Here is a 24456-nt window from a genome sequence, read left to right as displayed (position 1 = left end):
GGCACGAGCAAAGGAACTGGGCTTTACTGGAAGTGGAAGACACCTGCATAGCCATCTTGGAAGCCTTGACCAGGGGGGACCACCCGGCTCAGGAGTGTCGGGGGTACAGAGTGAGAGGAGGCAGCGGCCGCAAGGAACCAGCAGTTACCTGGGAGGAGAGGCGAGGATGGGAAGAGGGACATTGAGGTGCAGGGAGAGGCCGAGGGGGCACCCAGGGGGGGAGCCGCAGGGTCCCAGCCACCACCTGCCGGATCGGGGGGCCAGATGGCTCCGTGGTCGTACCGAGGCGCCCCTGACACACGTCTGTTCGGCTCATGTCCTCGCAGATGAACTGGGGCTCCGCGCAAAACTCCTGGGGGCGACGGGGGATTCCAGGCCTCAGCCAGGGAAGGGAGGGAAGGGGCCACCGAGAGGTCCCCAGCCTGGGCCCCCGGCCCTCGCTGCCCCCCCAGGAGATGCTGGCAGAGCCTTCGGGAGGCACCCGGCCTCCCTGGGCCTCTCCACACCCAGCGGGGAACTCCCAGCCTTCCTGCTCATGTCCAGCCCCCCAGCCCCTCCTCCCTCACACCCAGGGGCCCAGCACCCCCAGTCCCCCCTCCCTCAGACCCAGGGGCCCAGCCTCCCAGCCCCCCAGCCCCTCCTCCCTCAGACCCAGGGGCCCAGCCCCCCCCCACCACACATTACATGGGGCCTCATCCATTCCACCCCTTTGGCCTTCTCCGAGTCGGGCCCCAGCTCGTCGTAGCCAAGGGCGTCGGGGCCAGCAGGGAAGTAGGGGTCTCGGAACAGGATCCCCTCATCCAGGCAGGCTGCTCGGATTGCCTCGTATCTCTGGCCCCGATAGGGCTTCGGGCCTCTGGTTCCAGGCCCTGCTCTTCGTCCACCAGCTGGATGGTGACCCTCCCGCTGCCACACGCCATCCGGACACTCTGGGCTCCCGGGCGGCCCCAGGCTCTTTAACCTCCTGAGTCACGGGGGTGGGGCTTCCCCTCCATCTGAGCCCTGATGGGGGTCTTTAGGCAGCCAGGAGCCTTCCTTTATAAATACTAATTGATGGTTTGGGGAGCCACGGAGCAAGGGACGCCTCGATGGCGGTTTCCTCCCCAGGGCGTGGGGCCTTCAGTTGTGGCCGGGGCAGCAGCTTAATGGGCTTGGCCCACAGCAAGAGGGAAGGCGGGCAGAGCTGAGGGAGGACCGGCTGCCCCTGGAAGGAGGTCAGTGTGGGGGTGTGTTCCTGCCCTCTGGTCCCTGCCTCTCTCTCGGGGGACCGGGGAGGGGGGGGTGGCAGGGGGGCGGTGCCTTTACACTGTATCTCTGTCTCTCCATCTGACAGTTCTCTATCTGCCATCGTGTCTCTTCTGTCTCTGTCTCTCTCTGTCCATCTCTCTTGTCTCTTCATGTCTTCCTCTGCTGTGTTTTGGGGTTTTTCTTCGTGTGTGTTTTGGGTTTTGTCGGTGTAACTACGTCCCTCCCCGTGTCTCTGTCCCTCTCTCCATATATCTGTGTGGCTGTCTCTCCCGCACCTTCTCTCTTGTGCACCCCCCCCCCCCCGTCTGCCCTCTGCACCCTTTTCTCTGCCCTGTGGCTACTCCATCCCCCAGCCCCCCACTGCAGCTGGGGGGGGGGCCCACCCTGCCTCCCTCGTCCTGAGCCGCCAGGACCCTGCCCCCTCTTCCTGGACAGACAGCGACCTGCTCACCAGCACAGCGCTGACTGTAGGGTCCGCCCTACACCCCCTGGGCTGGGAGCCACACTCTCCAGTGACCTTGACACCTGACCCCCTTGCAGGGTTGGGGCCCCCAGGGGAAGCCAGAGCCCCTGGAAGCAATGACAGAAGTAGGTTCTGTGAGGCCAGAGACTCACCGGGTTGGGTCCCAGCAGACTTCCACCCACCCCAGAGCGGGGCCTCTTGCACTGGCCGAACCTTGTCACCTCTGTGACAGACGTCCCTGAGTCCCTGAGTCCTCCCACGGCCTTCCCTCCAAATGGACCAACAGATCTTGTCTGGGCCCCCCTGCTGTGTGGCCACCAAAAGGGGTTGTAAACAAGATGCCTTCCTGTAGAATTGCCAAGGCCCCCCCCCCAACCGGCCACCTCCCCCCCCCCCCCCCCCCCCCTGCGGTGTGAGGCAGGCGACAGGTGACAGTGGTCTGGAGCACCTGCCAGGGTAGGGGCCAAAAGGCCGGGATTCAAATCCAGCCTCTGCCACTTAGCACTGTGTGTCTTGTGCAAGTCGCTTAGCCTCTCTGTGCCTCAGTTTCCTCAGCTCTACAGTGGGGGCAGTCGTAGGACGGCGGACCCGAGGGACGGAGCTGGTAGGTGGGGCACGGTCAGAGCAGCGCCTGACATCCAGGAGGTGCCCCGTCCACATCAGGGCTGGGACGACGTCTGAGGCCCCGTCCATAGCCACTTGTCACCTCCGGCTGCCGTCGCTTGCACAGCCGCATCTGCCACCGCGCTCCCCGCACTCCCTCCTGGCCGGGTCACAGCCCTCCCCCGTATTTGTCCCCGAGGCACTGCACGAGGACGCGAGGAATGACACCGGCCTGACAGCCTGCAGTGGGCAGGAAACAACTACCTGTGACCCCGGCCCTTCCCCGCCTCCGTCTTCAGGTCCCCGCGGGCTGCTGCTCCTCCCGGCCTGCCTCGCTGCAAGGTTCTGCTCACACCCCACAAACAGGACCCCCTCGATTATCCCTCCCCGCCTCCCGCCTCACATCCAGGATCCCAAATATGCCTCCGGGGCCAACCTAAGAAAAGCGCATTGAAGCCAGTGTGGTGGGCGTCCGTTGCTTTGTGAGCCCAGCACCCCCTACCTCCTTTTCTAGAATCAGCACCCCCATGGTTTTGGGGATCCTCGGGTCCTTAGCCTCAAGCCCCGCGGCGCCGCGAGGGCTGGCCCCGCCCCCTCGCTCCGGGAGGACACTCCAGCCAATCAGAGGAGCGCAGCCCTGGCCACGCCCCTCCGTGCCCGGGACTCGGGGCGGGGCTTCTCTGTCCCTGGGACCCCTGAGCCGTCGGATGTCATCCCTGAACCCCCGCCACCCGGTCGGGGACCCGGCCCGAGGAGGAGGGCAGCGCTGAGGAAGCGGCGCCAAGCCGTGAGCCGCGCCCCTCGATCCGGGCGCCGGAAGCCAGACTTCTACATCGAAGGAGCCAATCAGTTCTGCTCCTCTCTTCCCAGTTTTAATTTCAATTTAATTTTTTTTTTTTTTATCACTAGCAACCGAAAAAACCCTTCCCGATTTGGTTGGCATGAATGATACCTGCACCCATGCACCAGCCGGAATGTCCCGACATCCCTATGGGGTGAGAGCTCCCCCACAGCCACGGAGTAAGGGATCAGGTGCCAGTTTACACTGTGTCTACGCCTGCCCCCTCATCTAACCCGCACAGTGTGCAGTGTTCCTGCTTCACCGAGGCTGCACCTGAGCCACTACAACAACAACAACAAATCTGCTTAAAACACTATCACGAGGGGCACTTTTTGTGGCTGAGTAGCAGCTTTTTTTTTTTTTTAATTTTTATTTATTTATGATAGTCACACACAGAGAGAGAGAGAGGCAGAGACATAGTGCAGAGGGAGAAGCAGGCTCCATGGTACCGGAGCCCTACGGGGGATTCGATCCCGGGGTCTCTCCAGGATCGCGCCCTGGGCCAAAGGCAGGCACCAAACCGCTGCGCCACCCAGGGATCCCTGAGTAGCAGCTTCTTGATTTCAGCTCAGGTCACCTTGTGGGATTGAGCCTCTCGGTTGTGGGATTGAGCCTCTCATCAGGTCAGGCTCCGTGGGGAGTCTACTTCTCTGCTGCTCCCTCTGCCCCTCCCCCTGCTCATGCGCTCTCTCCCCCCCGCCCCAATAAATAAATCTTCTTTTTTTCTTTTTTTTTAAGATTTTATTTATTTATTCATGAGAGACACACACAGAGAGGCAGAGAGGAGAGACACAGGCAGAGGGAGAAGGAGACTCCATGCGGGGGCCTGATGTGGGACTGCCATCCTGGGACTGTGTAAATCACATCCTGAGCCAAAGTCAGTTGCTCAAAAAAAACAAAAACAAAAAAAAAACAAAGGCAGATGCTCAACTGCTGAGCCACCAGGCGTCCCCTAATAATAATCTTTACAAAAATAAACATTGGACACAAACATAGTCAGGGTGTGGGGCGGAAGATCCTGATTCCGGCCTAATGGTAACCGCGGAGAAGGACAAGGTACTTGTTCCTGAGATGTTCCAAGCATATGGAAGACTGGATTCCCTACCTGAAAAGGAGGGACACATTAAGGATTGTGGACACTGGACAAGATGGAGAAGCACCACCGAGTTGAATCAGAATCCTCACGGAGTGGCTGGAGACTGATGCCAGGGACCACCAGTGTCTCGAAGCTGTAGGCTGTGGCACGTGCCAGCCCCCAGCAGCCCTTCCTCTGTTAGCACTGCTCTTGAGAACCCAGAGGAAGGCCTTCGCAGCATCTCTATAATTCAGCAGTGTCAGTCCAAGGGGGTTTACTCCAAAGAGTGGTTTTCTTTCAATGATGAGAGTCAAATCTGACATAATTGTAGATACAGGAAAAATCACCTATGATTCATTCATTCATTCGCTCTAAGGTGCTACTTTAAGAGTGGCTAATGTTTAGAGGGGACAGAATGGGATGGTGAGGGGTGATTTCTCTTTGACTAAACCAGTTCATAACCAGCAGTTGATTTGGGAGCATGTCAGCTGAGATTGGCCAGTGGTAAGGTTTACAGATGAGAGAGCTGAGGCCTAGAGGAGCGCGGTGCTTTTCCTGTGCTCTCACGGTTATAGAATCAGGATTTGAATCTGATGGTCTGGCTTACTGACTCTACTATATCGTCTCTCAAAAGATTAGTATTCAGAATATATAAAGAGCTCCAATAAACAAAACCGCAATTGACTCCATAGAAAATGGGCAAAAGACGTGAATAAGCAATCACAGAATCAGTGTCCAATAAGCATGTGAAAACATGCTGCTAATAAGACCATCTGAAATTCCATCACACCCACTACACTAGGAAGAAAGTTAAGAACCCAGAAAATGGGGGCGCCTGGGTGGCTCAGTCAACCATCTGCCTTTGGCTCGGGTCCTGATCTCAGGGTCCTGGGATGGAGCCCCGCGTCAGGCTCCCTGCAGAGAGTCTACTTCTCCCTCTTCTCCTGCCTTCCCCCTTGTGGGTGCTCTCACGCACTTTCTCTCAAATAAATAAACAAAATCTTTAAAAAAAAAAACAAACAAAAGGGAAGCCAGAAAATACTAATTGTCAACAGGGATGTGGAGCAACAGACACGCTGATACTTGCAACTTGGTACACGTGAGAAGACGAACTGGCTTTCCTCGGTAAATGCCTACCCCATGACACAGCGACTCCACTCCCAGTTATGCATGTACTAGAGAAATGCGCGGGGTCGCCTGGGTGGCTCAGTCAGTTAAACATCTGACTCATGATTTCTGCTTGGGTCCTGAGTTCGTGTGATCGAGCTTTATGTTGGGCTCCTTGCTCAGTGGGGAATCTGCTTGGGATTCTCTCCCCCCCTCCCTCTCACTCACACTCACCCCCCACTCACACTCTCTCTCAAATAAAAAATCAATCTTTTTTCTAAAATAAACCTTTAGGGCAGCCCCGGTGGCGCAGCGGTTTAGCACCGCCTGCAGCCCGGGGTGTGATCCTGGAGACCCGGGATCGAGTCCCACATCGGGCTCGCTGCATGGAGCCTGCTTCTCCCTCTGCCTGTATCTCTGCCTCTCTCTCTCTGTGTCTCTATGAATAAATAAAATCTTAAAAAAATAAATAAAAATAAAATAAAATAAAATAAATCTTTAAAAAAAAAAGAGAGAGGAAGAAATGTGTGTATACATGTCCCAGGAGATGCCTGCAGAGATGTTCATAGCAGCATGGTTTGTAATAGAAGAAAAAAAAAAAAGAACAAAACAAAAATAACTCAAATATCCATTGTCTTGTCAACAAAATAAGAAAATTGTGCTATATTCATACAGGGGAAGACTACACAGAAGCGAAAATTGGATGAATTGCAGTTACAGCACAGGTAAATCTTGGAAACATAGCACTGAATGAAAAGCAAGCCTCAGAAGAATACCCGCAGTGCAATATTATTCTCTAAAAAGGTACTTTTTGCTCCAGAAAATTGAAAGCATCAACAAAAGTAGACAGGATGGTATGAGGAATCCCACATCCCCATCACCCAGCCTCAAAAATTATTAACTCTGGAAATGCAGCCTCACTTATACCCCACCACTACCACCTCCCTCCCCTCCCACTACCCTTCCCTCATATATTATCTCAGTAAATATTTCTTTTTTTTTTCAGTAAATATTTCTTAAAAAAAAAAGATTATTTAGGAGAGACAAAGAATGGGAGGAAGGGGCAGAGGGAGAAGCAGACTTCTCACTGAGCAAGGAGCCTGACATGGGCTCAATCCCAGGACCCTGGAATCATGACCTGAGCTGAAGGCAGACACTTAACCAACTGAGCCACCCAGGCATCCGCCCCTCAGTAAATATTTTAATACATTGCTCTAAAAGGTAAAACTCTTCTTTAAAAAAAAAAGATTTTTATTTATTTATTCATGAGAGACACACAGAGAGAGGCAGAGACACAGGCAGAGGGAGAAGCAGGCTCCTTGCAGGGAGCCTGACACAGGACTCGATCCCGGGACCCCAGGATAACCACCTGAGCTGAAGGCAAATACTCAATCACTGATCCACCCAGGTGCCCCAAAAGGTAAAAACTCTCAAAGAGCACCATAACTAATCCAAATACCATTGCCACAGAAAGAAAATTAACAAAAAATTCCTTAATATCACCAAATACCCAGTCAGTATGCACATTTCTGCCTCTTAATGTCATAAAATTGTTAGCAATTTATTGGAATCAGGACTCAAATAAGATGGATTTACTGCAGTTGATTGACATGTCTCTTAAATCTCTCTTAATCTACAAGTTTCTTCTTTCAGCTCTTTTTTTTTTCTTATAATTTTTGGCTGAACACCTCAATTATCCTGGAGACTTTGCCAAGGTCCGGGTGAGGCTGATGCACCGCCCCCCTAGTGGCATTTCACATGTGCCTCTGTCTCCTGTAATCCCTGTAATTGGGCATGAAATCTAGACACTTATCCATTGCGGGCTCCGTTTTTCAGCAAATGACACCCCAGGAGGTGTTTGGCTTTTCCATCTGGCTGTCTCTGCATTCGTGATGCTAAGCAGCAGGTGCTCACTGCCTACAAGTGCTGATGCCAGATGGGGACTGCAAAATGGTGACATTTGTGCTTCTGTCATTTCATCTTCCTGTAGTAGCTGGAATATTATACAAAGGGAAACCTCCTTATTTGCTGTTTATTGGCCCTAAGGTACAGTCATAAAAGAGAGACAGGGGCTGCCTGGATGACTCAGCCTTAATAGACTGCCTTCCGCTCAGGTCAGGGTCCCGGGGTCCTGGGATCAAGTCCCAGATTGATGTCGGGCTCCCTGCAAAGACTGCTTCGCCCTCGCCCTCTACCCTTCCCTGCCCCTCCCACCCCTGCACTCACGCTCACTCTCTCTTGTGCTGTCTCTCTCTCAAATCAACAAATAAAAATCTTTGAGGGATCCCTGGGTTGCTCAGTGGTTTGCGCCTGCTTTTAACCCAGGGCGCGATCCTGGAATCCTGGGATCGAGTCCCGCGTCAGGCTCCTGGCATGGAGCCTGCTTCTCCCTCCTCCTGTGTCTCTGCCTCTCTCTCTCACTCTGTCTATCATAAATAATAAATAAATATTTTTAAAAATAAAAATAAAAATCTTTGAAAAAATACATAAAAGAGAGATAGGATACTTCTTTGATTCTTTCCTTTTATTTACCAGTTTTCGGAGCATGGCTTGTGTGTGTGTGTGTTTAAGATTTTATTTATTTATTTATTTATTTATTTATTTATTTATTTATTTATCTATCTATTCATGAATGAGTGAGTGAGTGAGTAACTCAGAAAGAGGGGCAGAGACATAGGCAGAGGGAGAGGCAGGCTTCTCATGGGGAGCCCAATGTGGGACCTGGGGATTAGGCCCTGAGCTGAAGGCAGACGCTCAATGGCTAAGCCACGTCCCTGTTTTTGTTTTGTTTTTTAAGATTTATTTATTTATTTATGATAGACATAGAGAGTGAGAGAGGCAGAGACACAGGAGGAGGGAGAAGCAGGCTCCATGCCGGGAGCCTGACGTGGGACTCGATCCTGGGACTCGATCCTGGGACTCGATCCTGGGACTCGATCCTGGGACTCGATCCTGGGACTCGATCCTGGGACTCCAGGATCATGCCCTGGGCCAAAGGCAGGCGCTAAACCGCTGAGCCACCCAGGGATCCCCCTTGTTTTTGTTTTTTAAATGTTCTTACATTTGCTTGAATTCCTTTTGAGAGGTTTTAACAGATTACTGAGTAGTGAGGTTGTGTGAAGGGAAAGCCCTGCCTCCAATTCTTGGCAGCCACTGATACCTCTCCCTAAAGCACTGGTATCGGAGCATGATGCATTGGCTTGAACATGATGCATTGGCTTACGTCAATTCGCATCAAGAGGCGGGTGTGCTGGAGAACCAAGCCCACGCCAAGGGAAGCAGAGCTGAGACTTGCTTAGACTCGCTGAGACTCAGCCTAGACTCGCCAGAGACAAAGCAGTGGCTGATGACAACTCATAGCACCAACAAGAATGGCCTCCCAACCTGTCCTGTAGGTTTGACAAAGTCCCAGGAAGCTGTCTCTTTCGAGGTGCTCTGAACTCACCCTTCATGAAAGGCTCACTTGAGGTGCACCTGACCACATCCTTGAGGACCACATTCAATTAGCCTTGTGAGCTGGTGTCAGGCAACCGCAGCCCTTCTGGAGTCACTGACCCATCAGGGGATCATTGAGAACTCATGCTTTGGGCACCATACCCCCAAGTGAGCAGTGAAGGTTCACTAGATTCTTATCACTGTTCAAACAAGGGTGGGAAGTATCGGAAATCTTTTAGCCAACGCTGCTTGTTACCAATTTCACCAATAGCAGCCCATTTTTAACACACATTATGCTAATTTTTTAAAAAGATCTATTGAGGGAACCCTGGGTGGCGCAGCGGTTTGGCGCCTGCCTTTGGCCCAGGGCGCGATCCTGGAGACAAGGGATCGAATCCCATGTCGGGCTCCTGGTGCATGGAGCCTGCTTCTCCCTCTGCCTGTGTCTCTGCCTCTCTCTCTCTCTCTCTCTCTGTGTGTGACTATCATAAATAAATACAAATTTTTAAAAAATAAATAAATAAATAAATAAATAAAAAGATCTATTGGGACCCCTGGGTGTCTCAGGGCGTGATCCTGGAGTCCCAGGATCGAGTCCCACATCGAGCTTCCTGCATGGAGCCTGCTTCTCCCTCTGCCTGTGTCTCTGCCTCTCTCTGTGTGTCTCTCATGAATAAATAAAATCTTTTTTTTTTTTAATAAATAAAATCTTAAAAAAAAAAGATCTATTAATTTTAGAGAGAGAGAGAGCACATGCGCTTTGGCAGGGGGAGTAGAGGGAAAGTAAAAAAGAATCCCCAGAGAGTCCCTGCTGAGCACAGGGCCCCACACAGAGCCAATCTCACAACCCTGAGGTCATGCCCTGAGCCGAAACCAAGACTCAGATGCTTAACTAACTGAGCCACCCAGGCACCCCAATAATTTTTTAAGTAAACTCTATGTCCAACATGAGGCTTGAACTCACAATCCTGAGACCAAGAGTCCTATGCACTATCAACTGAACCAGCCATATTCATTAGCTAAGCTAATTATTAATAAGCCACTCGATATATAAATGAAAACCCATTGCTTTTTTTTTTTTTCCCTAAGTAGTCTCCACACCCAGCATGGAGCCCAACACAGGGCTTGAACTCATGACCCTGAGATCAAGACCTGAGCTGAGATCGAGAGTTGGTTGCTTAACTGTCTGAGCCACCCCCAAAACCCATTTCTGACATTCATTGTGCTAATTTTTTTAAAAAAGATTTTATTTATTTAAGAGAGAGCATAAAGAGGGAGGGGCAGAGAGAGAGGGAGAAGCAGGCTCCCCACTGAGCAGGGGCTCAATCCCAGGACCCCAAGATCATGACCTGAGCTGAAGGCAGGCCCTGAACGGACTGAGCCACCCATGCGCCTGCATCATGCTAATTAATGAAGCTTCTTGTGTTTCTCAAAGGTAAATACTTGAAGCTCTTGTAGTAATTGCCTGTTTGGCTTTTCATCAGGTGCTGGCTGACTATTCTGGAAGTGAGTCTTCCAGCTAAGGCCACCTGAGGGCCCCTGGAGTGTACCTAATGCCACATATATTTATATCATCCTGTGTCTTAGGTTGAGTTCCTTAGAAATGGAACCAGAGGGGATCCCTGGGTGGCTCAGGAGTTTAGAGTCTGCCTTTGACCCAGGGTGTGATCCTGGAGACCCAGGATCGAGTCCCACATCAGGCTCCCTGCATAGAGCCTGCTGCTCCCTCTGCCTGTCTCTGCCTCTCTCTCTCACTGTGTCTCTCATGAATAAATAAATAAAATCTTAAAAAAAAAAAAAGAAAAGAAAAGAAAAGAAAAAGAAATGGAACCAGAGACAAAGGGCTGCATGCAGAAGGGCTATTGTGGGGTGGCCTCAGGTGACACTCTCAAAAGGAAAGGGGGACAGGATTGGACGGAGGGAAGATTTGACACACAACCTGGTTGAGATAAGCCCAGACAATGCTATGAGGAGATCTGGAGCTGGGGTGGCCGCTCAGAGTTGTTCCCAGTGGAAACAAAGGGGCCAGGGCTTTGTAGCCCAGTAACCATCTGGTCACTGGCATGGGCCACTCCCTGGGAAGGACATGACATTTGGTGAGGCTGTTCTCTGTGACAGAGGGCACGTCCTTTGAGGGACACAGTCGTGAGATGCAGCGGCCCAAAGCCCAGCATTTCCCAGCTCTGCCCACCTAGAGTGTCTCTATGAGGGAACTTCTCCATAGGTTTGTGATTATTTCAAAATCAGAACAAATAGTAGCTAATGACTGCATTGGCTATAGATCGGGCTGGCCTTTGTCCTCTCCTTGCTGTTTTGGTGGCCTCATGGAAACCAAACACTGGGAAAAGAGAGGCAAAGAATAATAAGAAAGCCCTAAAGTATATCAACAAAAACCAGAATAAGTTACCGGGAAGAAGGATTAATTATATCATCTCCCTTGTATTACCTGGGGAGAATTAACAGATCACATTTAATTCTTGACATTGTTAATTAAGAAACCACAGGTTCAAGTATAAGCTGAAAAACATTTACATGGAGGGACGCCTTGCTGGCTGAGTTGGTAGACAGAGCGACTCTTGATCTTGGGGTTGTGGGTTTGAGCCCCACGTTGGGTATAGAGATTATTTAAAACTAAAATCTTAAAAAAAAAGAAAAAGAAAAAGAAAATCTGTAACCATTAGTGGAATAAGAATAGGATATATAACTTTCAAATTAGTAGAGCAGTTTATTTTTTATTTTTTTTTAAAGATTTTATTTATTCATGAGAGACACACAGAGAAGCAGAGACACAGGCAGAGGGAGAAGCATGCTCCCTCTGGGAGCCTGATGTAGGACTTGATCCCAGACCCTGGGATCACTCCCTGAACCAAGGCGGACACTCAACCTCTGAGCCACCCAGATGTCCCATAGAACAGTTTAAAACGAAAAAAAGGGGCAGCCCCAGTCGCCTAGTGGTTTAGCACCACCTTCAGCCCAGGGCATGATCCTGGAGACCCCGGATCGAGTCCCAGGTCAGGCTCCCTGCATGGAGCCTGCTTCTCCCTCTGCCTGTGTCTCTGCCTCTCTCTGTGTGTGTCTCTCATGAATAAATTTAAAAATAAAATCATAAAAAAAATACAATCAATTGGCAAAGGTCAAAAAACAGGAAAATGTGGAGATCATACAAAATAAAAACAGAAAAGATGAGACAGTGATCAAAGTAAAGCTAAGTTGTGCAAATGTGTAAAACTTAGGAGAGCAGGTAAACAAACAAAATCAACTGTACTTACATCAAAACACTCTCCAAAAAACCAATCTGATTTAAAACTGGGCAGAGGACCTGAATAGACATTTTCCAAAGAAGAGATACAGATGGCCAACAGACACATGAAGAGATGCTCAACATCACTCATCATCAGAGCGATGCAAATTAAAACCATAATGAAATATCAGCTCCCACCTGTCAGAATGGCTAAAATCAACAACACAAGAAACATCAGGTGTTGGCAAGATGTGGAGGAAAAGAAACCCTCGCGCGCTGTTGGTGGGCACGTAGACTGATGCCGCCGTCGTGGAAAACCGTATGGAGCTTCCTCCAAAAATTAAAAACAGAATTATCATAGGATCTAGCAATTCCATCTCTGGGTATTTTTCCAAAGAAAATGAAAACACTAACTGGAAAAGATATCTGCCCCTCCCCCTTGTTCACTGCAGCTTATTTACAATAGTCAAGATATGGAAATAATCTAAGTGTCCATCAATAGGTGAATGGATAAAGAAAACGTGGTACATATACACAATGGAATATGATTTACCATAAAAAGGAATGAAATCTTGCCATTTGTAACAACACAGAGAAACCCACGGGCGTTATGCTAAGGGAAATAAGTCAAACAGAGAAAGACAAATACCATATGATCTCCCTTTAATGTGGAATATAAAACAAACAAACAAAAAACTCAACCTCATAGAGAACAGATCAGTGGTGGCCTGAGGTCCGGGGGATGAGGGTGGGCAAAATGGGGGAAGGGGGTCACAAGGTACAAACTTCCAGTTGTAAAATAAGTAAGTCCTGGGAGTGTAATGTACAGCGTGGGGACTGCAGTTAATGATTCTTTGTGGCAATTAGTACGTTTTTTTTTTTAAGATTTTATTTATTTATTTGACAGAGCAAGAGAGCACTGGCAGGGGGAGCAGCAGAGGAGAGGGAGAAGCTGGCTCTGCTGAGCAGAGAGCCAGATGCAGGGCTCCATCCCAGGACCCTCAGACCATGACCTAAGCCAAAGGCAGACACTCAACCGACAGCCACCCAGGCTACCCTATAAGTTCTTAGGGCCGCCTGGGTGGCTCAGTCGGGTAAGCAATGACTCTTGCTTTCCCCTCAGGTCACGATCTCATGAGTCGTAGGATCAAGTCCTGCATTGGGCTCTGCACTCAGCGAGGAGTCGACTTGAGATTCTCTATCTCTCTCTTTCTCTTCCACCTCTCTCTGTCTCTCAAATAAATAAATAAGACTTAAAAAAAAAAACAAAAACGAAAGTACATCTTAAAAGTTCTCATTAAAAGAAAAAAAATTCCATGACTCCGTATGGTGATGGCTGTTTAACTAGACTTATTGTGATGATCATTTCACAATGCACACAAATATCAAATCACTGAAACACTTGAAACTAATATATTGTTTTCTGTCAAGTAGACCACAATTTTAAAAAACAGGACCTAAGACCAGTCTTATCTAGTTCTGGTCCCCAAAAGAAATAAAATCTTGAACAATATAATTTTAAAACAATCAATCAGGGGATCCCTGGGTGGCTCAGCGGTTTGGCACCTGCCTTCGATCCAGGCATGATCCTGGAGTCCCAGGATCGAGTCCCACATCAGGCTCCCTGCATGGAGCCTGCTTCTCCCTCTGCCTGTGCCTCTGCCTCTGTCTCTCTCTCTCTCTCTCTCTCTCTCTGTCTCTCATGAATAAATAAATAAAATTCTTTAAAAAAATTGTTGAATCATTGTATTTAAAAAAATGACTTAATAGGGGAGCCTGGGTGGCTCAGTTGGTTAGGCCTCCAGCTCTTGGTTTTAGCTCAGGTCATGATCTCAGGGTCCTGGGATTGAACCTGCATGGGGCTCCCTGCTCAGCGTGGAGTCTGCTTCTCCCTCTGCCCCTCCCCTGCTCATGCTCTCTTTCTCTCTCTCCAATAAATAAATAAAATATTTTTAAAAATGACTTTATTAAAAAATGACTTTATTGTTTCATAACTTTATTGACTTTTGCAATGCTGGTATCTAAAGGTAATGTCATAGAGGCACCTGGCTGGCTCAGTTGGTGGAGCTAGAGATTCTTTTTTTTTTTTTTTTTTAATTTCATCTATTTATTCATGAGAGACACACACACACACAGAGAGGCAGAGACACAGGCAGAGGGAGAAGCAGGCTCCATGCAGGGAACCCGACGTGGGACTCGATCCCACGTCTCCAGGATCACACCCTGGGATGAAGGCAGGTGCTAAACCACTGAGCCACCCAGGGACCCCCATGGAGCTAGAGATTCTTGGTCTCCATGTCATGACTCTACATGTTGAGTGTAGAGATTACTTAAATAAATAAAATTTTTAAAAAATAAAGATATGACACAATTTTTGAGGTTAAAACACCTATGTGAGATGACTATTTTTTTTCCCCAGTGGACAGAGTAACTCTAAACTTGGTAATCCTGGGTTTGCTTTCTTTTAAATGCGTGTTGTATATTTTATTTGGCAAGTCAGTTCTTTTTTTTTTTTTTTTAATTTATGATACAGAGAGAGAGAGGCAGAGATACAGGCAGAGGGAGAGGGAGAAGCAGGCTCCATGCACCGGGAGCCCGACGTGGGATTCGATCCCAGGTCTCCAGGATCTCGCCCTGGGCCAAAGGCAGGCGCCAAACTGCTGTGCCACCCAGGGATCCCATGGCAAGTCAGTTCTTATAAAACCCAAAATCCCTTGCAATTCATCTTTGCAAGCAAAATGTTTTTCTTTTTCTTTGCTGAAAAAAACTTTTGAGTAATATGATTAGTAAGGTTAATTTAATAACTATATATATATGTTTTAAGCATCTATCAAACATTTACAAAAACTCTATTTTTAAAAGATTTTATTTATTTATTCATGAGAGACATAGAGAGAGAGGCAGAGACACAGGCAGAGGGAGAAGCAGGCTTCCTGCAGGGAGCCTGATGCAGGACTCAATCCCAGGACCCTGGGATCACAACCTAGGCCAAAGGCATTCGCTCAACCACTTGAGCCACCCAGGTGCCCCCAAAACTCAATTAAAAATAACAAGCCATGCAGGCGTCCCAAACAATTGTGTTTTAATTATATGCATTATTTTATAGACAGTCTCTTCACCTATGTAAGTTATGTTTTTAAATTTCTGCTTTTTGTCAGATTTTTGCTTTTCTAATTTTTGCTAATTTCCAATTCTATTGTAATCACTATACCTGTTATGTCTTGTTTATATCTTATCACAATATCTAATATTTCCAGAGTATTGAATGGTAGTGATAGCAGTCAAATTGTCTTTTCCTGATTGTAATTGGAATTTATCTATTGTTTTACAAATCCCTATACAATTCTTGTTCTTTTTTTCTTTTTCTCTTTTAAAGTAATCTGGGGATCCCTGGGTGGCGCAGCGGTTTGGTGCCTGCCTTTGGCCCAGGGTGCGATCCTGGAGACCAGGGATCGAATCCCACGTCGGGCTCCCAGTGCATGGAGCCTGCTTCTCCCTCTGCCTGTGTCTCTGCCTCTCTGTGTGTGTGTGTGTGACTATCATAAATAAATAAAAATTAACAAAAATAAAGTAATCTGTACACCAGACTTGGGGCTTGAAGTCGTGACCCCAAGGTCAAGAATCACATGTTCCACTGATTGAGCCAGGCAGGCACCCCTGATTACTATTTTTAAAAATATTTTTATTTATTTGAGAGAGAGAGAATGCATGCACAGGTGACAGGGAGAGGGGCAGAGGGAATGAATCTTGAGCAGACACCCTGCTGAGCACTGAGCCTGGAGCCCTGACATGGGGCTCAATCTAACAACCCTGAGATCTTGACCCAAGTAGAAACCAAGAGTCAGCAGCTTAGTCAACTAAGCCACCCAGGTGCCCCTGCTTGTTATTTTTAAAATTGAGTTTTGGGGGCACCTGGGTGGCTCAAGTGGTTGAGCGGCTGCCTTCGGCTCAGGGTGTGATCCTGGAGTCCCGGGATCAAGTTCTACATTGGGCTCCCTGCACGGAGCCTGCTTCTCCCTCTGCCTATGTCTCTGCCTCTCTCTCTGTGTCTCTCATGAATAAATAAATAAAATCTTTTTTTTTTTAAATAAATAAAATCTTAAAAAAAAATAAAGCACAATTGTTAGAATAAATTATAATCAGGAATATGTTAGTAGACTTAAATTATTTTGTTATTAAATAAGAAAGCATGGTGTTCTGGGTGGCTCAGTCGATTAAGCGTCTGCCTTCAGCTCAGGTCCTGATCCCAGGGTGAGGCTTGTACTGGGCTCACTGCTCAGCAGGCAGTCTGCTTCTACCTCTGTCTATGGCTCCTCCTGCTTGTGCTCTTTCTTACTCTCTGTCAAATAAATAAACAAAATCTTTTTAAAAATAAGTAAGAAATCATGGAGCAGTAAACTAAATATAGGTAAGTTTTTATTTATTTTTTTAAGGTTTTATTTATTTATTCATAGAGACAGAGAGAGAGGCGCAGAGACACAGGCAGAGGGAGAACAGGCTCCATGAAGGGAGCCCGACGTGGGACTCGATCCAGGGTCTCCAGGATCACGCCCTGGGCTGCAGGCAGTGCCAAACGGCTAGCACCACCGGGGCTGCCCTAGGTAAGTTTTTAAATAAAATAAAATAGGTGGAAAAAGTAAACACAAAAGTAAATATAAAGAATTAGATAATCAGAGAAGCAATATAATGGATACAGGCACTGTTGTACACAGTTACAATTTGTTGTTACAAAATATTGTTGGAAGAAATTAGAGAAGATCTCAGTAAATGGGAAGATAGCCCATGTTCATGGATTCAAAGACCTTTTTTTTTTTTTTTTTAAGATTTTATTTATTTATTCATGAGACAGAGAGAGAGAGCGAGACAGAGACAGGCAGAAGGAGATGCAGGTCCATGCAGGGAGCCCGACGTGGGACTCAATCCCCGATCTCCAGGATCACGCCCTGGGCTGAAGATGGCGCCAAACCGCTGAGCCACCGGGGTTGCCCTCAAAGACCTTTAATATTATTAAGATGGCAATCCTCCTCAAATTGATCAGCCTGTTTCAGTACAATACCTATCAAAATCACCGCTGATTTTTTTCTTTGAGAAACTGACAAAGTGATTCTAAAGTTTATTTGGAAAAGCTAAGGACTCAAACTAAACAAAGCATTTTGAAAAAAAAGTTGGAGGCGTCAAAGTTTCCAATTTCAAAATCACAGCAATCAAGATGGTGATATTGGGATAAGGATGGACATGTTGTAGATAGTAAACGGAATAGAATTGAAGGTCCAGAAATAAACACAAACATCTATGATTAATTAAATATTGATGAGTGTGTCAAGACAATGCAATGAGGAAAGAACAGTGTTTTCTTTTTTTAAAGATTTTTTAATTTTATTATTTATTCATAGAGAGAGAGAGGCAGAGACACAGGCAGAGGGAGAAGCAGGCTCCATGTCGGGAGCCCGATGCGGGACTCGATCCCGGGACTCCAGGATCGCGCCCTGGGCCAAAGGCAGGCGCTAAACCGCGGATCCACCCAGGGATCCCCAAGAACAGTGTTTTCAATTGGAAATCCATGCACAAAAAAACCAAAGTTGAGCCCTTACTTCACAACATAGGAAAAAATTAACTCAAATGGTCTCCCTCTATATGTATGAAATGACAAAGTTTTAAGTACAGCTCAAACTTTAATAATTTTGATTGAAAAAAAAAATTTTTTTGATTGAGCCGCTTAGGAGTAACTTGCCAACTTTCTGCCTCTTACTTTCAAATACCTTCTTAATATGTAGTAATGTTTCGTGTGAACATGAACATTCTCCACTATATATGATCACTTATATATATGATCACTTATATATGATAAGACAGAAATGAAAAATCAGGAAATGAACACAGATGAATCTACCATCCAACCTAGTTTACCAGCTCTGCCAACGGTGTCTTACCTTCCGCTGTTCTTTTCCAAATCTGTAACCTATGGGTAGGTACAACTTTAAAAAAAAAAAAATTGCTCGGAAACTACATGACACAGATGAATAAAATAAAAATTAAGTCATTTAACGAAGAGCCCTGGTGGACCAACCGATGTGAGATTTCTCAGGTCTCCCACTGGGAGAGGAGGACCCCTCACGACACAGCCCACCCGAAATATACAAAGAAGGGCCCAGAATGAAGAGCGGCTGCACCCTGCAGGAGCTCGGAAGGTGCAGAAAAAGTTGTCCTGGAAGGATTCGAATTCGCCGAGATTTGGAGGTCGTACACATTCTTTTGCATCTTCAGACGAAACCAAGGAATCTGCCCACGCTCCTTCACCGACTGCCGAAGCTGCAGCATCCGCAGGGGCCACGGGGAGGCGACGTGCCCACGCCGGGAACCGGGCACATCCCTCCAGGCGCCTGACTCCCCGACCCGACCCAAACCCAAACCCCAGGCCGTCCCTATATCCATCTCACGGTTAGGACCACGGCCACGGGGGAGGACCCTTCCTGACACCTCCGGCTCAGAGCCGCGACCTGCCTGCATCCAAGCCAAGAAGTCACGAGCAGCCGCCGCCTCCGATCGGAGCCGCCGCCTGCCGGGGGTGACGGCGTCTGCGCGGGGCCCCCACCCGCCCCCGAGGGCGCTCGGGCAGAGCCAGGGCCCGGCCGCCCAGGCGCCCAGAAGGAAGGAGGGTGCGAAGGGGCGGGGACCGCGGCGGGGCCCGGGGCCTGATGCCGTGTCTCCTCGGCTCGGCGGGGAGAGGCGGCTCCGTGCGCGTCTGCCCCGCGGCGCCCCCGCGGCCCCCACCCCGCGCCAGCCGCCGGCCGGCACCCGAGGGGCAGCGGGCGCACAGCTGGCGGGGAGGCAGGCGCCGGGGCCCGTCGGGGCGCAGCACCCGTCTCCGTCCGCTGGGGTCGCGGGGGCCCGGCGAGCGGGCATCGTGCCCCGTTGGGCCGGCCTGAGCGCGCTCCAGCCCCCGGGGCGGCCCCCGCACTCCCGCCCGGGAAGACGCGCCCCACACGCCCGCCCGGATCGCGACTCCCGACGCCTCCCGGCCCCGCCGTCGGCCCAGAGCGGGGCTCGCGTGGCGCCTCGGCCGCGGAGCCAGCGGTGACCCGGCGGCCTTCGCCCCTCGAGCCCGCTGTCCGCGTGGACGCGCAGGGGACACACACGCAGACCAGGCGCACACGCGCGGAGGCTTTATTTGCGCTGCGGGGCGCCCGGCGCCGGCCGCGGGCTCAGAAGACGCTCACGGACTCGAGCTGCAGGTCCCCGCCCACCTCCAGGAGGCGCACGCGCGCCGGCGGGATCCGGTAGCGGAAGTGGTGGTACTCGGAGTCGCCGACCACCGCCTGCGGGGCGAGGGGCCGCGCTGCAGGGCCGCGCCGTGACCCGCCCCCCGCCGGGCTCCTCGGGCTCGTCGCCCCCCGCCCTGCGCCCTGCCCCGCTGGGGGACCCCCGCCCTGGGCACCGGGCCTCGCTCGCGGCTCCGTGCCCTGCCACGCCCCTGCCCTCTGACACCAGTGCGGATGCGCTGGGGGAGGGGAGGGGAGAGGGGAGGGGAGGGGGAAGGGGAGGGGAGAGGAGAGGGGAGAGGGGAGGGGAAGGGAGGGGAGGGGAGGGGAAGGGGAGGGGGGGAGGGGGGCCCACCCCCACCCCCACCCCCACCCCGCCCTGCTGGCTGCGCTCCCACCTCCGCCGGCAGCCGCCCCGGCTTCCCTGCGGGCGGGGCCTGGGTCTCGGGGTGGGGGGGCCGCCTGGGGGAGCAGGGACCCACCTTGAAGCCTTCGTCCGTGGCGATGAGGAGCACGTCGAAGGGCTGCCCGCGCTGGAAGGGGATGCCCGTGCCTCGCTCCTCGCGGCCCCAGGCGCCCTGCTCCAGGGTGTTGAAGACCACGGTGGACTCATCCAGGCGGGGATTGAAATGCAGCGCAGCCTCGCTCCCCGGGGCCTCGCCGCACAGCAGGTTCACGTAGAACCTGGTGGGTGGTGGGGGGAAGGGGGTGCGGAAGGACCTCAGGGGCCTCGGGCCTGGCTCCCCTTTACCAGAGCACGGACCAATATAGAGACCGGGAACGGCGCACACCACAGGGAGGGCTGTAGACTGCGGCCAGGAACCCAGATTCCGGGGGACCCAGAAACTTCTAGGTGGACACATCCACCACACGAGGGTCACCGTGCAATGGCCTGGGTCCCCCTCGATTTCCAAAGCCTCTGAGAGTTGCCGTGAGTCATGGTGCCAATGGCCAGGGTGCTCCCCATTCCTACACTATCCCCTTTCCTACAAGGCTGGGAACAATACCATGGACCCCGTCATTCCTGGTTTCCCCAAACTCCTACTGTAGCCGACCCCGATGTCTCAGGGCTGACTGCGTGGGTTTCCCAGATGCCCCAGGCACCCCCCCCCCCCCATCACAGGACATATTTGCAGAGTTCCTGGGGATTCCGGCTGGGAGGCGGAGGACTACAGGCAGGAACCCTGAGATTGCCCTGGAGCCCCAGTTTCCTAGGGACACACGGGCACCCCAGCCTGTACACAGCCATGGGACACAGAGTGAAGACCTGAGATTCCAGAAAGTCAGCCAAGGTCTGGGGATTCCAAGCCCCTGGGGGACAAAGGTGGCCCTGGCATCCTCGGGTCTGGGCTGGAAGTGTTGGGGTGAGCTGAGCCTGGACAACTCCCACCCCGACTGCTGGGCCCCTGCTGGGCCCCGGCTCTCACCTGCCAGCCTTGTTCGGGACCACACCCCGAATCCTCATCACAGTGCCGACTCGGATGCCCTCGGGCAGCGAGGTCTTGTGGGGCACGTTCTGCAGGAGCAGCGGCGGGGAGTCCGAGGGGAGCAGGGGTGCAGGGGAGAGATGCACAGGGGTCACCCCAGGGAGCAAGCGACCAGGACCCCGATCAGCACAATCAGGGAGAAGAAAGGCCCCAGAGAGAAAGGGGAGAGGCAGAGGCAGCGGCAGAGGTGGAGAGAGACACGGATCAGTGGAGACAGGGAGACCCCGAGGGAGCCTCCAGGGGCACTAGGAGCCCTGGGACGGGCTGGGTCAACCCAAGAGCCACAGCCCAGGCTCTTCAAGCACCCCTGGCACCCGCTTTCTCCTTCCCAACAGGCCACCTCAGGCGGGCCCAGCCCCTGCCCTAGTCCGGTGGGCCTTGGGTCCAAGCCCCCCCAGCCCCCCAAGCCCCCGGCCCCGGGGCACTCACAGAGCTCCCTGCCATGGCTGGGCTGCGAGGGCAGGCAGTGGCGCTGCTGGGGATGGCTGCTGGGACCTCATATGAGGCGGGGTGTGGCAGGCCTGGCTGACTCATCCCCCCCCTTTCCACGCCCACCACCCACACCTGGCACAGACCCTGGCCCTGGGGCCACCTGGCCCAGCACCCCATCTCTGGGGACCAGGATTCCCCTCACTCCCTGCTCCTTTGAGCTAATGGTCCTAATGACAGATCCCAGGGAACCACCAGGGCCAGAGGGGACCCGGGGAGCCCCCGTCCAGGCAGCCCCCTTCCTGCAGCTTGGCAGCCAGAAGAGAGTATTTTGCCCATTTTATCTGGGGAGACTTGGCCCGAGGGGCCGCGCCGGGGGCTGGAAGCGCGGGCCCCCTCCCAGGCTGGACCTCCCGCCCAGGGCTGGGCTGCACCCCGACAGGCCGCCTCAGCCCCCCCCAATCCTGACCCCGCACCGACAGCCACAGGACAGGGGCTCCCAGGGGCCGGGGCTTCGCCTGAGGGGCGCCTGGGGCCCGGGGGCCCAGAGCAGAGGCCCGCACCCAGGAAGTGCTCCCGGAACGTGGTCCAAAGAAGGAGTCACTCAGACTTGCCAACTGGGGCCACTGCCCAGCGTCGGGGCGCGCCTGCGCACTCGGGACCCCTGCGCTCAGCCCGGCCTTAGGGGCATCGGCGCCCCCATTCCGCACACAAGGAGCCGGGCTCAGAGGGGGAGGCTGATGCCCAGAGGCCCTGGCCCGGCCTCCGCAGTCCCTGTGGCCCTGCCTTCCCTCGGCCCGGGCAGTGTCTGTCTTGTGCCTCAGTCCCCAAGGGTGCGCTGGGCCCCAGCCCCGGCCGTGCCTCTGGCTCCCACTGCCTCCCCCAGGTGTCCCTGTCTGTCCCTCCCTCCAGACTCCCGAGCTCTGTCCTGTTCCACCTCCCAGGGCTGCCCGCACCCTCCCAGCCAGCCAGCTCCCAGGGGCAGGGACGGCAGGGGACGGCTGTCCTAGGCCGCCCACACCCAGACCCAGGAGGATGACAGCAGCCTGGGACCCTCCACCCCAGCCCACTGCCAGCCCCACAGCCCGGGCCCCACAGGAGCGCTCCAGGATAGGAAGGGTGGGGTCAGAGGGAGGAGCTGGCAGATGGGTCTGGAAGGCAGGGAAGAGGCAGGTGGGGCAGCTGAGCAGAAACCCCTCCTAGCAGCCAGCAGCCCTCCTCCCCACCTGCGCCACCTGCTCCCCGCTCCCACTCCTGCCCCACCCCGCAGAGGCAGGAGGCCTGGGGCAGGGAACACAGTGGAAACTCTGGGTGGTGACAGCAGACCCAGAACCTGATCCACCGCCTCACTGTCCCCCAGGCCTCCCAGACTCTCCATCCTCCCACCACGCGAGGCACCCAGGTGGGGCACAGCTTGGGAGCCAGGGCCTCGGAGAGGGAGGCCGAGTACTTGTGTTTGGGGGGGCCCACAAGCACCCCCAGTTTACAGGGGAGCACACTGAGGCCCAGAGAGGGGCAGCCTCTCAGCCTACGCCACAGGGCAGGGAAGCGCCCAGCGCTGGGTGGGGCCGGCATGGGCCAGGCCAGGCCATGGGGACTCCCAACCCAGGGCCCAGGGGCCCGAGATGTCCCAGGGTGATGGGCCCACCCCCCACATCAGGGTGTCCACTCTCTGGGCCCCGCCTCTGGGGCGGGGATGGCAGCCCCTGGTCCTTCCCTGGGCTCCTCTTCGCGCCTGGAGATTTCTCCCCGCGTGGCCGCCCTGCAAGTCCCAGCTTGACTTGGGTGCTTGGCCCAGCGTTTGCCCGTGATCCCTTATGGCGCTGGTCGCTGGCCCATGTCTCAGCTGGGCTCAGAGCTGCGCGCCCTGCTGCGTCCTTGTTCTCCTCTGTTCATCATCCTCCCATCAGTTCCGGAATGATATTTGCGGGAGCAGTTTTTTCATTTCCAAGGAAGTAGTGAATGTGTTTGTTTCTCAATACTCTCACTCCTCCCCCCCCCCCCGCCCCCGCCCCACCAGCTGTACTTCCCAGGGGAAACGTGCTCAATGCGCAGGGTGTTGCAGATTGTCGACCAGGGTTCTGGGCTTTGTTTTTCGTTTTTGTTGGTTTGTTTGTTTGTTTGTTTGTTTGTTTGAGATTTAATTATTTGAGTGAGTACAGAATGAGAAACACACAGAGAGAGAGCAGGATCGGGTGGGGGTGCACAGCAGGCTCCCCACTGAGCAGGGAGCCCAATGTGGGTTCCATCCCAGGGCCCCGGGATCCTGACTTGAGTTGAGGCCAGACGCCTACTCGCCTGAGCCACCAGGCGCCCCTGATGGGGAGATCTGCCGAGTGTGCAGACGTGAGCCACCGCCACCCCCATGGAGACTCCTGGCCCCCCCAGACGAGCCAGCCCCCTCCGCTGCTTAGGAAGCCACCGCCACCCCTTGGCAGTTCATGGCCACAGGGTTCACTTGCCATGACCCTCAAGAGGAGGGGTGAGCAGACTGAGCGGCCCGCCCCCGGCCTCCTTCGGGAAGCTACTGGGGTCAATGCAAAGGAACTCACTGTACCCCCGTCCCTGTCCCAGTGTCCAGTGTCGTGGGCACTGAAGATCCCAGGCTCTGCCAGCGGCAGCTTGTTGGGGGCTCCGGCTTGTTTGTGGTTCCCGGGGAAGACCATGCAGGGGCTGCGTGGTTTTGTACAGGGCCATTCAAATGCGGGAAGGACACCTCTCTAGCCTATTTCTGTTTTTCTTTTCTTTTTGTTTTTTTTTTTTTTTGTTTTGTTTTGTATTGTTTTGTTTTTGTTGTTTTTTCTTTTTGAAAGAAAATTTGTTTATTCCTGAGAGACACAGAGAGAGGCAGAGACACAGGCAGAGGGAGAAGCAGGCTCCATGCAGGGAGCCCGATGCGGGACTCGATCCCAGGACCCCGGGATCACGCCCTGAGCCCAAGGCAGCCGCTCAACCACTGAGCCCCCCGGGGGTCCAGGCTGACTAGGTCTTAGGCCAGAATCCAGTGCAAGCCTCTCAGCTATTTATAGACAGTGCATTTCCCCCGGCGGGTCCCTGCAGATGGGAGGCAGTTTCTGTCGCCTTTGTCCCATTGATAAACTGAGCTCAGGGAACTCTCTTCCATATTCGAAGCTGCACCTGGGAGTTTACCATGGATTCAGGTCTAAGTGTTTCCACTTGTTCCAGCACATTCTTCCAAGTCACAGGAATAACGTATCCGTGCCTGAGCTGGAGATACCCTGACTTCTTCTTTCTCCTCATCTTTCCA

At 52.6% G+C, this 24456-nt stretch overlaps 2 protein-coding genes across 2 annotated transcripts; one reads left to right on the top strand and one right to left on the bottom strand.

The window, feature by feature from the left end:
* The first annotated feature begins 1088 nt into the window (after positions 1 to 1088).
* On the top strand, positions 1089 to 19091 carry LOC119875926 (basic salivary proline-rich protein 2-like). The gene is made up of 5 exons (XM_038525557.1): positions 1089 to 1173; positions 1615 to 1715; positions 1789 to 1836; positions 2829 to 3163; positions 18278 to 19091. The coding sequence occupies exons 1-5, from the start codon at positions 1089 to 1091 to the stop codon at positions 19089 to 19091; spliced, it is 1383 nt and encodes a 460-aa protein (XP_038381485.1).
* Positions 19092 to 19160: 69 nt separating this feature from the next.
* On the bottom strand, positions 19161 to 21308 carry LOC100686721 (galectin-7). The gene is made up of 4 exons (XM_038528966.1): positions 21189 to 21308; positions 20700 to 20788; positions 19755 to 19956; positions 19161 to 19329 (listed from the first exon to the last, which is right to left on the bottom strand). Exons 1-4 carry the CDS (start codon positions 21291 to 21293, stop codon positions 19216 to 19218), a joined length of 510 nt encoding a protein of 169 aa, XP_038384894.1. The 5' UTR covers positions 21294 to 21308; the 3' UTR covers positions 19161 to 19215.
* Positions 21309 to 24456: the final 3148 nt, after the last annotated feature.

Source organism: Canis lupus, chromosome 1 (assembly GCF_011100685.1).
Source record: "Canis lupus familiaris isolate Mischka breed German Shepherd chromosome 1, alternate assembly UU_Cfam_GSD_1.0, whole genome shotgun sequence".
NCBI classification, from domain to species: domain Eukaryota; kingdom Metazoa; phylum Chordata; class Mammalia; order Carnivora; family Canidae; genus Canis; species Canis lupus.
Note: the sequence above shows the minus strand (reverse complement) of the source record. Positions and strands in the feature narration are given on the sequence as shown.